Raw genomic sequence first — 14,710 nt, forward strand, 5'->3', positions numbered from 1 at the left:
AGTCCTTTTTAAAGAACACTGGTTCCATTCTGTCACGTTTCAAGCAAGCACTTCAACGCAGCATACGATGAGAGAATGAGAGTGCGCTACCTTGAAAAATATATAGACCTCACTGCGAAAGAAAGTGCCTTCGCCTTCTCCCCCCTCTTCCCTTTAGTTACTGTGAGTTGTGCAATACCCCCCCCCCCACCCCTTGCCCCCACCCCTAAATTTGGCTCCTGGATCCGCCCCCGTTTCCACGTGTAAGAATGTTGTCACTGCGGTCACTCTGCGATTCCAAAGTTGATAAAAAGCTCTCCACGACTCACTGAAAAAAATTACCTGCAAGAGTCAAAGGTTCTAACAGGTGCTTTCACCGTGAGTGCACTACTGCAGTATGTTTTTATGCAACCAAGCAATTTCTTTTTTAGCTGCCTGCAGTTATCTGCCACTCTGCTACTAACTTTCATAAAGTTATGCGGGTGTCCTGTAAACCAAGTTACAGGACCAATAAAACCAAGTTACCAGACTTCTGCGGAACCAACGCATTAGCAGAGACTGGAATTTGGGATGCCATACCTAATTTTGCTAGATATTACCAACATAATGCACACGCGTGATGTTGTAAGAAAGAAAATGTGCTCAGCGTGAACAAGGGTGGCATTAACTCCAGTTGTTATCTCGCAGTCATGCAACTTTGAAATGAAGCTCTTTAGTTGTTGTGGAGGGCGCAGCGACAAGTTGCCATATTGTGTATTCATCGGATTGAGCACAGAGTAGTGTCATACCACTCTGAGCACTCTCTAAGGCTTTTATGGCAAGCCGCAGCAGCTGAATGGGCATGATAGATTCACTTTCACTAATTATCGCTGCAGTGGACCTGCATTTCTTTCAGCTTTTCGTGTGGTGTAAGGCTGCTTCGTGAGGACTTTTTCGGCAGGACATTAAGCTGTAAACCTGACAGCTACTTCTCAGTTTCAGCAAAAGTGATTTTTTTAATTTAAGTTACCTTTTCCATGCTGCTGATTGATGGAACATTTCTTTCGGCACCTTCTATGTGAAAAATGTATCCATCGGTGACTATACTTTTGCAAAAATGGTCAAATTCCAATACATAACTAACTTTGGATGAAAGGAAGGAAACTGCAAATTTGATTAACTTTGTTATACTGAGGTTTAGCTATACAACAAAAGCTTACTTGATCTGTGCTTTAATAAATATGACTCACTGCAATAATGAAATCCATCATAAATTAATAAAGCATTCGTGGCTCAGCAAAAAGAAGGGGAAAAAAAAAAAGCTGACACAAAAGAACATTTAAGTGCATACCGTGCGAAATACACGAGTACTGTTGTTTTCTGCCTCGGCAGAATACAGTCACGGCCGGGAACCAAATTCGTGACAACACAGCTGCTCAAAAGCGTAGCTCCCGAGGCACTTGAGCGAGCATGATTCGCACATGTGTTCCAGCCGAAGTCTTCCGCTCTCAAGTCTGATGTCTCTGCACATTTCATCAACAGCATTCACCCACTGCACTGCACAGACTTGGACGCAGTTCTGACAGCATAGCTGGTAGTCTTGGAAACCATTTCCAGGCTGCACTGTGTGGAGGCGTCTTTAGGGAAGACTATCTCGACTGCAGCTCGACGCGCGTTCCTCTGGGTTGACTTCCGTTGTCTTTTACGGCGGCCTCCATCTTGTCCTGGAAGTAGAGATCTCAAACTGAGACAAACGTAGGATCACAGACACAACTGAGTCCTCAAATAACCAAAGGCTGCTTACATGAACATTGGCATGCCAAAACAGCACATTAAGAGGTCAAAAGAAGGTCTGTGTCTAAAGAAGGTGATGTGTTCCATACAGTAGACACTCGTTAAAGGGGCCATGACACCCAATTTTTGAACATAGTCTGTGTTATGTATGTTTAATCCTTGTGCGTTCACAAACAAGCTGGCAAAATTTCAGCGCATTTGGTCGAGCGCTTAAGTTATAATTGAATATTATTACAAACATGCGAGCAGCCTGAGAGTTGGGCAACACTGGCGCACTCGCGAGCCGTGACGTTACAGGCTGCTTGCTGCACGGGCATGTGCATTCCGGCGAATGATTTTGTTCCATGGTCAGCTGCACGTGAAACTGAGCTATTTTAGCTTTCCTCAGCTTGGCATCGAAAGTGAATAGTTTTGCAGCGGTTGAAACTTTGGTAAAAGACGACGGCTCCGCTGCATGCAGCACGTGACGTCACACATGCCATGCCAAAATGGTGGTCGCCGGTGGTGGGTGGGATTTATAGCCGGCGACTTCTAGGGCTTACATTGCACCGAAATACTCTTGTACAGTGCATCTTTCATATATTTATAGGCACAATTGACCCTCTACTTCTATTCTTTGGTGAAGACTGCAAATTGTTGGTCGACTGTGTCATGGCCTCTTTAAGGTATGTCCCCACCTGTTTAGAAACCTTTAAATTTTTATCGTAAGTTGATTCCATCTACGTTCAGAAGGGTAGTTTTAAAACACCCTTCAAATGTGTCATTAGAAAAAAATTGAAGCTAATTAGAATTTAATCATCAATATTACCCGAAATATGCCCATCACACCAGCGGTCATAACTACCAATACTACCACACAAAAAACAAAATGGCTTGGCAGCACTGTATTTGCATATAGAGCCTGTGCAATGAACTATATAATCTTTACACTATCATCAACACTAACGCTTTAAGGGTCAATGACGTACATGCACGTCCTCTGCAAACACCTTCAAAATGGTCAACAACGTACGTGTACATCATCGCTTGTATGTTAAAAAAACGCGCATTTTTAGACCATTTCTCGTGTTTGGCATATGCTGCCACGTTGGAAGAATACATAGAGTTTTTTTCTTGCACTAATGTCTTTCCGTTTTCTTTATACTTTACTACAGCGGTGCAGCGGCTATTGCTTGCGCATCTGGTTGTGCGGCGGCTAGTTTCGGTATCGTCCTTCGTGTGGTCCCCGCTTCTTGCGCCTGCAAAACTATTGGCTGTCTGGTTTGGAATCTCTCAAAGGGTGACCGCTTTATTACTTGCTTGTTTATTGCTCACCAGGGCGCTAATACGCCTGTTTCCGCGCAGGCGCTGACTTACACAAACGATGCCGCTGTGGTTGCGTTTTTTGTTTTGGGGGCTCACAAAAACCACTTCTGTCTCATTAGCGATAAAACGAAGGATTACTATAGGTTTCTCACTTGTTTTGCTTTCCGGATGCGTGCACAACCATGGTTTTTTTCTTCAGCACACTCGCCCACACAGTTTCCTCGTGTTATGGGAAAGTGAGCACTGGTTGCTCTGCTGCAAATGAGTCAGAATCTGCTGAATCAGAACCCGATTCATTGGATGTCAGCCGGTCATACAGAATTACTTACGAGTTAAGACTCAGATGTTCATGAATGAGCGACATCGCAAAAGCGTGCGCGGCATGACGATGCTGACTGGATCAAAGGTGACTATCCCTCAGTGTTTCCATTTGACTCCACTTCGTGCACTTATTTTTGTACATCTGTAAACTATGTTTATTCCAACACATCATTTTTTAACAGTCGTATAAGCTTTTTTTTTTAAGAATTTAGCTTGCTGTTACTCATCAGTGAACCATGTGTAGGTAACCACACAAATGATTTTTTGTTTTCACTTTATGGTCACTCTAAAAAGATTACGACAATCCTTTTCCTGAAAATAAATTCGTCTGAAGAATTTAAATCAGCAATAAAAAAAATCGACCCTTGGGGGTGGAATTTGGCAAAAAAATTCAACCCTCAAAGGGTTAAGTACCTTACAGCCAAAAAACTAAAAAAAATGTGGCTTCTCAGGTGGTTGCAATTGAAGTTCCACGTCATCAAAACTTACTCATGGTTTTCATTGCCTAGTTCATTAGTTCATTGCACAGCTTATTGTCTCAGTAAGGAGCATGGGAAGTTTTATTGAAAAATATTGGTTTGTTCACAAGTTATGAGCTTTTGCACAATTATTAACAGCTGAAAATCGATTTTTGGTTTGACGGCAGTTGTTAAAGAACACTAACTTTTAGAGACATAATTTTTTCTTCACCACAGTTCTGAATGTCTGACAATTCTTAACCCTTTCATGATGAGCGGGACATACAGACCCCATTTTTTGTTTCACGTTCTTGGTGCTGTAGCTCCGTAACAAATCTTGCAATATCACATATTAGCCACTGGCTCCATTTCTTGAACATAGAAGAGCATTCTGTGTGCATTTTTGTACCGTTGCCACTAGGTGGAAGCATGCTACAGGACTAGTAGCTGTTTCCGTGTTTTGACGTGTGCACTCCGAATTTTGTGTGCACTTCCAAGCAATAAAGTCTGGTACCATAATATTTTAGAGCAGCGCAAAAGACGGGACAAAGGACAAGAAGTTCACAGACGAGCGCTTACTCGCAACTGGCAGATTTATTAGAAGAACCAAGGAAAAGAAAACATACAGAAGGTGACCCAAATGATCTGTGTTATCGCCGCCACGTGGGGATCATACTAACATGCGCAAGGGCAAGAAAACCAAAAGAACCAAGAAATAGCGATAGGTAAAACTCTACCGTCATAATACCAGATAGGCAGCAGCCAGGTAAGCCAACAAAACCAGAAAAACAAAAACACAAAAGCCAAAAAGCGTCTATCTACCCCACCTCCAAAAAACTAATTTCGGTTCGCGATAGCGCCACTGAAGGAGAGCTGATGCAACTCTCCCCAGCATTCTTAATGAAGAATGCTTCCATAACCTCACGCGCCGCATCATCCCTGTGCCTAAAAATAACAGTAGTTTTATGAAAAAGAGGCGTGCATTTGCAACCTTTACAGTGGGCAGCTAGATGTGACCCATAATTGTTACTTAGAATATTTTTGTGCTCTCTAAGACGGGTGTTTAGGCAGCGTCCCGTATGTCCAATGTAACAACGCCCACACGTCACTGGGATGCTGTAGACAACACCTGAAGCACACGGCACATACTGATTTTGATGCTTCGTGATGCAATCCCCTTTTCGTGAGGTAGAACTTCTTTCAAGTTTATTGTGAACAGCAGCGCAAATCTTTCCAAGTCTGTTAGGGGCGCTAAAAACCACTTGCACGCCGTAGCGGGCACCAACTTTTTTTAGACAATGGGAGAACTTGTGCACATAGGGAATGACAGCGACGTTTCTTTTTGTGTTTTCATCCTTCTTTTGTGATACAAACTTCTCTTTTACCTGCTTCAGAAGCTTTTCACATTGGACAATCAAAGTCTGAGGCGGGAAGGCAGAACCCAACAGTCTATCTAACTGAAGGGAGAAGCTAGTGCTAATGAGGTGGCTACATGTTTTAGTGAGCGCTGAACGGAGGCAGGAAAGCGCAATGCCATCTTTGACTGTTTTAGAATGTGATGAGTTGTAACTTAAAAGTGTTTTTTTTTTGTTCTGGGGCAGAACATCCAACACGTGTGGTCATGGGAAAATACTAATTTTAGATCTAGAAACTGTAGACGTTGGTCTTTTGGGAGTTCAAACGTGAAGGTAAGACCAGAACTAACTTCCTTGAAAACCTTAAGAATATCTACAGCGAACCTACAGGTGTCAAAATTTGGAATAAAAATAAGAAAATCGTCTACATAACGGAAAATTCGCTTGCTTAAGCCATTCAAATTATGTTCCAGCATCCTGTCAAATTTGCTCAGATAAATGTCACACAAGATGGGCGCAACCCTAGATCCTATACAGACCCCCGACGACTGTAAGAACAAATTTCCATCCCATCCTACTAGGGTTGACACAAGGTAAAAAGACAATAATTCCATAAAACCTTCAACACTGATGCCAGCTTTATCGCGGAAGCGAACTTCATCGTTATCCTCGCAGATACATTCCTTGACATTTTGCAAAAGACGCTCATGTGGCAAGGAGTAGAAAACATCTTTGACGTCTATGCTGAAGGCAGAGCATGGACCTGGGTTTGTAACCTTAAGATACTGAACAACAGCTTCGGAATTGTGAGCACGGAACGGATCGGCAACAAAAAGAGCCGATAGGTGCCTCTGAAGGTAGCTAGAAACTGCATATTGCCATGTTCCCCGTTCAGACACTATTGCTCTGAAGGGCATACCCTCTTTGTGAGTTTTTATAGAAAAAAAGATTTCCAAATGAAGCCCTTTGGCCTTCTTCACCTCGTTAACAGTTCTGGTGAGGTTAAGTTCCTCTAGACGCACTAGGGCCTTTTCCTTAACCTTTTTTTCTTTAAGTGAGGTCAACTGGAAATTCTTCTGTAAGGCTTCAGATGCCTTTTCTCCAAAGAGGCCCTCGGGTAGCACAACAAAAAACCCTTCTTTGTCCGAAGTCAGAATTCTAAGCTGGTGAGAAACGGCGAAATTAACAAGGGGGCGGAGCCTTGCCTGATTGCGAGGCTCACAAGAAGAACGACCGATAACACCAGCACACTGTTCGATGCACCCAAGCTTTTGGTCCTCAGGGACGAAACGGGAAACAGTCCTTGCAATACTGTAAGGAGTCGGGTTCGGCGGGTCTCGTTACGGTAGCTGGCTCCCGCCGTCCGTCCCCATAGCCGATGATTTCCAGTGAGGAGGCGCGTTCTTTCAAGAAGGAACGTAGATTTATTTACATGGTTAAGAGATTGGAGTGAAAAGAGAGAGCAGAGAAATAACGTCAAAAGTCTTCGGCTTTTATAGCCCCGAGACCGTCACTGCAGAAGCACGGGCAAACCGGTGTCAGCGTCTCCCGCCAATCCGGTAACCTGTCGTCTTGGCGTCCGGCCTCCCGAAAGGAGGCAAAGAGTCACACAATACACTCGCCACGCCCCGAAGACTCGTAGGTGAGAAGGTCGGCGAGGAGTTTCAGTCCAAAGGGGAAAGGGCCGATGACCTCCGCTTCCACTGCCAGTAATACTTGGAAGAAGTGTTGAATGATGGCTGCCTCGGGTGAAGGCCCCACCTGAGTTGATGGGAGCGTCTTCAACGGCGCGATCCCACGCTGACCAAAACGCACGATAAAGCGGGTGTGTCAAATTTCGGAAAACACGCAGACCGCTCCCTCCGGCGCAGGTTAATTTTCCCTGCTGCGGTAGGGTAGAAGGCAGATGTGGCTGGGTGAGAAACTCTCCCGCGGTGCTATCTCACGCAGAGAACGAGTCAAAAAGGTGTCTCCGAATTCCGACGTCCTTTTTCTGGGAAATCCATCCACGGCGACATGCTCGCTCGCTCGGCATAGGCTCCTCCAGGAAGAATTGGCGTTCCTGCCTCCGTCTAAGCGCCGATACGGGGGGGAGAAGACAGCATTCCGGTAGACAGCTGTACGCTCAATAGCGTCGGCCTCGATGAATTTTTAGGCCAAACGTAACAATACATACTTTTTCGACAGGCGTAGGTGTGGCATCAAAGCAGTACTTTGGTCCCAATTGGAGTAACTCTTTGTACTTGTCCGGAACTTGAGCTCCGCCTAAGGTCAACACCGTCGCCTCCGTTGCAACATTCTTCGTCTTCCTAGGCAGATGGGGAAGCACCGACAACCACAAGAAATCCGTAATTTGCTGCGAAGTCCTGTACCATCCGCTCAAAGCACGGTAGTGATGCTTGTGATCATACTTGACACAACACACAGTACGAAGGCAGTCCTTGTAGAAACGCACCTGGCGCCACCCTTCCGAAGAAAGGATCCGACAAAGCCTCCGGGTATGTCCCACTGACGGTTGCAGGGGACCGCAGATGAACTGAAGGTCGGGAGGGCAGAGGCCTCGCTTGGCATACGAAGTTGCTACCCTGGCCTTGCACACACTTATGGCAATGAGCGACGTTAGCGACAATTATGGAACCTTACCAACTAGCCCAACTGTCGACCTTGCTGAAAGTCTGGTAACTACAGTAACTACTTATGAATAATCAACAGCTACATTTTGTGACTTTTAAGCATGTATAGGTCAGCACAAAGTGTTTTACCAAAAGTGGTGCGATTCACCTGTTGCAGGTTAGGCTTGGCATACAGCGGCGGTAGCTTTGAGGCCGTGTAGTCCATATCGATTCCTCCCCCTCCCCCATTGGTAAAAAGAAACCTGTCACTGTCGAAGAAACACCTGACTTATTCTGGAGCTTGTCTGAAAACTTGAACAACAGTGATGAAGAGGAGTTATACCGCACCACCAATGAGGTTTGAGAGCTACCACCCAAATAGTTCAGCGAGAACAGCGGTGATCTCAAGGAAGAAGCTCCCACTAGGTGCTCAGGCATGCAGAAGAGAAGACAGCATCCACCATACACAGGTAGAAAAGAAAGAAAAATACTGTTTCGAAACATGATACCGAAGATGACTTAAAAGAGCTTCATGGAGACACATCAACTGTTGTTATGCCCACGCCCACGAACCATAGCTTGTTACGTTTGGCCCTGGAGTTCATCATAGCAGACGCCACTGTGCGTGCACCTGTCTAGCGGAATGCTTTCTCCTCGGTATCGGCGCTTGGACAGAGCCACGGAGCCCCACGCTTTCCTGGAGGTGTGCTTCCGCACACATGGTCAAGTGGACCAGACATCTTGTCATGGACGAGTGACACGGAATCCGACAGAGGTATCACAAACCCCCCTGTCTGGAGTGGTGTTTGACAGTGTGTGATGGCACCGCTGGAGAGACACTCATCGATCCAGGTGATGACTTCACCTCAACGCAGCAATTAGCTCGTGCAGGTGTTCGTGACAGCAGCCACCATTTTCTCCGAGGTCATCGACCCTCCCCTCCCCCCTCCTCCAGACCCAACCTCCTCGCCTGGCGTTACAGAATTGAGTCTTAGAGGCGTGGGCTGTGTACGTCTTCCTTGTGTGGTGCGCTTGTGATCTCCACTGGACATCTCGACCAAGCTACCTTATCAACGGATGTATCGAGTGGCCCAATTTCTTCACCATTTCTTGGGGGTGGAGTGCTGAGACTTCAAGACACCTGATTGGTGGAAGCTGCTGTCACTGCTTCCCAAGTGCCTCAGTGATGGCAGATGTGGGGCTATATAAGCCGAAGACTTTTGCACAAAATGCTCATTCATTTGCTCATTCCTCTCTTGTAACCATATAAATAAACCGACGTTCCTTCTTGTAACAACGCATCCTCCTTGCTAGGATGCAGACGCACAGCGGGAGCCTGCTACCATAACAAGACCCGCCGAACCCCAAATCTGATAAGCTGCACAACTTCCCAAAGGCTAAGACGAACACATTTCTTGATGCTTTCTCTTTGTATTAAAGAGACCGACAAGTGGAAAGAATGTGTGATTAGATCCTGGTAGAAATGAAAAGACCGTGAAATATAGTGACAGATTCTAGCATCCTTTTCGCGTTGTGAGTAGGATTTATATTTTTAATTTGTGCTTAAAAGTAACAAAAACCGGTATGTTGCGCAGCCTAGCGGAGGAGCCTTGAAGCAGGATTACGAAGACGGTCACTTTGCTGTGCGTAGTCTGATAGCTGTACGTAGTCTGATACTGTCATGCACGCCATAATTGGTCCTCAAAGTTAGAGTATGTATATTATTATCTATTCCCGCTCGGTTCTGTGTTGCCTACGAGGTAAAAGGAGTTGCACGGTGAGAAGCGGTGCTGCCTTCGCGGCTGCCAGTGGCCCATGTAGAGCCCGCGGCGCATGCGCGCGGAGTGCCCACATGCGCACTAAACCGCCGCGCTCAAACAAAAACAGCTCTCGCGCTCACTGTTTGCAGCATGTGTTGTCGAATGTGTATGACTTCATATTTGCCGCAGATAGAAAAATTCTGATTAAACATGTTTCACGGCGTTTCCCACGTTACCATTCTGTGGCTAAACACTCTGACCAGTTAGCCTTCCAATGTGCTAAAGAAAACAGGTGCCCTAAAATTGGTTGTCAGTCCCTTTAAGACAATGAGGTCTTGGACCATATTTTTGTGCAGACAAACCTCTTCACTCTGCAAACAGCACAATGGGTGTCACTTACATGGGATGAGCTAGAAGCCAATAGTGAGATGCTGATCCTAATGAGCGTGAACCGCATCCATAACCTACCAATGTACTCGTGTTCCGACAGCTTGTTCTATCTCAAAGAAATTACACAAGTCATGATACACAAGCCTTTTCAGATGTCTTCACCTGAACGACAACACTACAATGCTTAAAACTATGAGGAGAATGATTTTGATTGGGTGTATAAAGTGCACCCTTTGGTCAACGTGATAAACAAGAAGTTTCAGACTGAGTACAGCCCTTTAACATATCGTGCAGTTAATGAGAGCATGATTTTGTTAAAAGGGCGCTCAAGTGCAAAACAATACATGCAGCCCAAGAGAGGCTACAAGATATAGTCTCTGGCAGACGGGCTACCTGCTCAGGTTTCAACCGAAATAGAGAAAAAGTGCCCAAAAACCCCTTAGTCGTACACTGGGGAGTCTATTGTTCTCCCACTAGCAGATGGCATCGTGCCCGCCAGGTCCCCGTTGTATTTCGACAACTTTTATTGCGATATAAATTATACGGACACTCTCGGCTGGTTTTTGCCGTCGGCGTCATGTCCCGTATATGTATATGTGTGTATATATATATATTTATATATAAGCCACAAAGTAAAATAATTCAGAAATACTTTCCGATGCGTGGAATCGAACGGCATGACTCTCACTTCGCAGCGCGCGGCGTTTGACGTCTAGGCAACGAAGAGTACAGTCTTTCAGCATGCTAACGGCGAGCTATTTATATACACTATTTACTTCAGCGTGCTTTCTTGCTCACCAGCGAGATGGCATGAAGTGTGTGAGGGGTGCGCTTTAAAGGTCATCGCCCCGCTCGTAGCGTTGCTCGCGCACGCCTCCGTGCACTTTGCCCTACAGGACGTGGTCGCCTGCATGAGCACTTATCTTGTGGAGGGAGTAGGGGGGTTGTATGTCTTGTGCTTGCACCGCGATGTCCGCGCTGAAGTTACAGAGCGTATGAAGGTCACATCACTCGCTGCAGCGGCTGCGTTTGCGAAGCGAGCATGCTGTTCAAACAGAAATAAGTAACAACTGTGACACTTGATAGTTCGCGCTCGCCCTTTGTGTGTTTTTTTCATGTGTTCTTTGCGCTTGAGCGATGTGCTGGAAAGTTCGAGCTGCTTTCCATTCTTCGCGTTACATTCCAATTTGTTGCTATCGCATTCATTTCTTCGCCGTTGCGGCGAAACTGACTTTTTTCAGCTCCCCAAAGTTTTTGCAAGAATTGCAGGACATTGGAATTTCTGCTTGCAGAACTTTCCGAACAAACAAAAAAGACCTTCCGCCTGAGGTGAAAATTGACACAAGATGGACACAGGGTCATACCTTCGGCGAAGAAGGCATGATGTCATTGCCTACCACCGCAAAGACACAAAGAATGTCCACCTGATGTCTAACTTCCATGAACCAGAATGTTGCATCAATGTTCAAGGGACGCTGCCAAATGGCAACAGGAAACCAGTGGTCGGTGGTCGAACGCTAGAACACTTGGATGGGAGGGGTCGACAAGTCTGATCAAACAAGGAATGCGTACACTACAGACTGAGGGTTTGGGCACTTCTAGACTGGAATTTTCTACTTCATTCTTCATTTGACGATTGCGAATGCATTTGTCTGAACTAACTCGATTGATAAGCTTGGTCAACAACTGGTCCCGCAAAGGAGCTTCTATAAACCGCTGGCAACCATCATCCCCGTCAAGAATAAGCAAGGCAAGAACAATACCTGTGCAACAACTGGCGATGAGCATTGGTTCACAGGACTCACTGAACACCCAAACCTGACTGGGACACGATGCCAGTGCCGCTGGTGCTCAACGAGCAAAAAAGAAGTCATCACAAAGTACACATGCATAGTGCGTAACTTTCCACTGTGTGCGACGAGTCGCTTCGCACCGTTTTGCGTCGCTTCACAATTAGACAATGGGACACACAGGTCCCTACTTTTTTCTTGGAAATAAAAGACTTCTCCATTTTCATATCTGTTTTTCCTTCAGATGTCTTCACTCTATCACCTAAAGACCTTTATTAAAAGGGCCATTATATAATAGGTAACAGTGATACAAAAATGTAAGTAAAATATATGTGAACAGTTTTTGTATGAAGATTAGTAAAGAAAAAATAATTATTGAGATTTCCTGCACTGTGGCATCAATGTTATGCGAACTACTTTGTAGAAAGAAGGGGCTATCTGGCATCATTTGTAGTTATGCAAATGTCACAAGATGGCACTTTGTCACTGTAATGTCGACCAGTTATCACTGAGGCTGCCATGCCAGCGCACTGAAGCTCTCAGCATTTATTTATTTTTATTTATTTGTTAATATTGTCAACCCTCATAGAGGGTGACAACAAAGAGGACAATACAATTACACACATAAAAAATGTACAAGGTACATAAAGTTGCGTAATATTTGGCACTTCACAATGAAAACAGGTATTTCCTTAAATAACCAATTCAGAATTCAAAATAACAATTCAAGATTCACTGACATTTTTCAAAATATTTACAAAGAACATGAGGTTGCTTACATCATTTAGCATTGAAAAACATGAAATTGAACAATCTCGTAAATGCGCCTCTACAGTATTTTCGAAGTCGGAGACATCGTTTAAAACAACAATAGTGCTTGGTAGTTTGTTCCACATTTCTACGACATCTGGGAAGGAAGAATATCGAAACGTGTCAGTATTTATTCGGTATGGTTTTATGACGCAATCGTGGTTAGTTCGGGGTTTCTTTTGCCTGGGGCATGTAAATATCTGAGCTTATCAATCATAAGTTGATCAAATACCTTCAAACTATATTTTTTTCTCCATAGTTCAAGAGGATCTAAGTTGCATCTCTGTAACATCAGCGTGACCGATTCCTTCCTTCGGTACGTTTAACAAATAAAACGCTTATAAAATAACTTATAACACATTTGAATTCTTGCCATAACTCTTCTGATTTTAAACCAGAGGTGCTCTCGAAATTATCAAGCTGGATCTCGAAATAGTCAAGAATCGAAGTATCGTCAGCCCTAACATAGTCTTTACCTTTTACTGGCACGTAGCTCTTCCCTCAATGCTTGAACATGCAGATCAAGACAGATCATCCTGTGATCCGATATACCACCTTCCACCATCACATTGTAATCATTTAACTTATTTGATAGGAACACCAAGTCTAGTACCGACCTTGATGTCGGTGTAATTCTGGTATCTTCAAGCACTATTTGTTTCAAATGGTAGGTAAACATCATTTCTAGCTTTTTTCAGCGTTTACTGGTTCCCCACCACTGTACAAAAATTATTCCGGTTTATATGAGGGATATTAAAATCTCCAGTCATTACCAACCTAGTGTTCCCATTTACATGAGCACATAAAAGCTTGTTCAAGGATTTCAGAAACTCAGGGGAGCTTGAGGGTGGCCAATATACAATTCCACTAAGAAAAACGGTACTTTCACAAGTTATTCTACACCAGAGTTTATGGTACTTCACAATCAATCAACGAAGCATTAAGAGAACCTTTAATGATTATACCCACCCCACCTCCACGTGAGTCTGTCTTTTCTAAATACTATGTTGTAACTGGGGGTACAACACAATCAATCGGTACATTTTCGTGCAACCATGTTTCTGTTATTGTGGTTATGTGAGGATCGTGTGAAAGCAATAAGTACTCAAGGTGCGTAGTCTTGTTCACTACACTGCGAGCATTGAACGAGAGCAATCTTAGCTATCGTTTTGGTGTCTCAAAAGAGCTGCACATGAGCTATCAGATCCGTTTGACTTAGTTCAACTGATACAACGCGCTCACTTTGGTTTGTTGTGTCAGTACCACGTTTGCCCCAGTGCAAGTAGCGCTTGCCTCATGTACGAGGACTACTTTCGTACCCACCTCCCTATCCAAGGCAGTGCTTTGCCATAACATCTTTCGTATCTGCACTGTTTCCTTCGCACAGTCGTTGCCTATTCTGATCAAAGTTCCCTTTAGTTTTGCGCAGCTTTTAATGATGGTATCCTTTTCCTTGCTGTCATAAAATTTCAGGATCACTGGCTTTGGTTTATCAGCATTTACTTTGCCGATCCGGTCAATTCTTTCCACCGTAGTGCCTTCTATGCCAAGAACTTTAGGAAAAATGTCATTCCCAATGCATCTTTTTAACACTTGCACAGACTCGTTTGCGCTCTCCGTAAGGTCAAACACCAAGAGATTACTTCGTCTGCTTCTATTTTTGTAATGGATAAACTTGTCATTTTGCTCTCGAACAATGGTCTCCAGTTTATCTATTCTATCTTTCATTTCGTCAAACATGGATAGTAGACTTTGCATTTTATCTGTTTTAGCATTCACTTCTGCAATTTCTTTCCTGATGTCGTCTACTTTGCTATCCAAAGCATTTTGTTTTTCGAGAATTTCCTGCAAAATTTCAGCAGTCTTTGGGCCTGGATTTTCTTCAACATCATCAGCAATCAGCAGCAACACTACTGACCAGCAATCGCTCAAAATAGCACAACATCTACGAGGGCACGGCAGCACTAACAAGCATCTGTTATCACTGTAATACGTAGAGCTGTAACTAACCTGCAATAGCAGCAACGGCATTATCATTATCATTTATTTGGGTTTTCAAAGGGTTAGATTCAAGGACAAGTACAAAACTGTCGGAATCTTTATTCGGAGGCTGGGTCCGAGCTAGATGGTACATTGACATCTTAATCATCCTGCTAA

At 44.4% G+C, this 14,710-nt stretch overlaps 1 protein-coding gene across 5 annotated transcripts in view; it reads right to left on the reverse strand.

The window, feature by feature from the left end:
* Nucleotides 1-211: 211 nt before the first annotated feature.
* LOC119399306 (THAP domain-containing protein 10-like) overlaps nt 212-14,710 on the reverse strand; it is a 50,995-nt gene continuing 36,496 nt past the window's right edge. For all 5 annotated transcript variants that reach the window (XM_049417639.1, XM_037666117.2, XM_049417638.1 and 2 more), the window contains one exon: nt 212-1,682. In XM_049417639.1, coding sequence (XP_049273596.1) covers nt 1,608-1,682 — 75 coding nt within the window. In that variant the 3' untranslated portion in view covers nt 212-1,607. The remainder of the gene's footprint in view (nt 1,683-14,710) is intronic.

Source organism: Rhipicephalus sanguineus, chromosome 7, assembly GCF_013339695.2.
Source record: "Rhipicephalus sanguineus isolate Rsan-2018 chromosome 7, BIME_Rsan_1.4, whole genome shotgun sequence".
In the NCBI taxonomy this organism is placed as follows: Eukaryota; Metazoa; Arthropoda; class Arachnida; order Ixodida; family Ixodidae; genus Rhipicephalus; species Rhipicephalus sanguineus.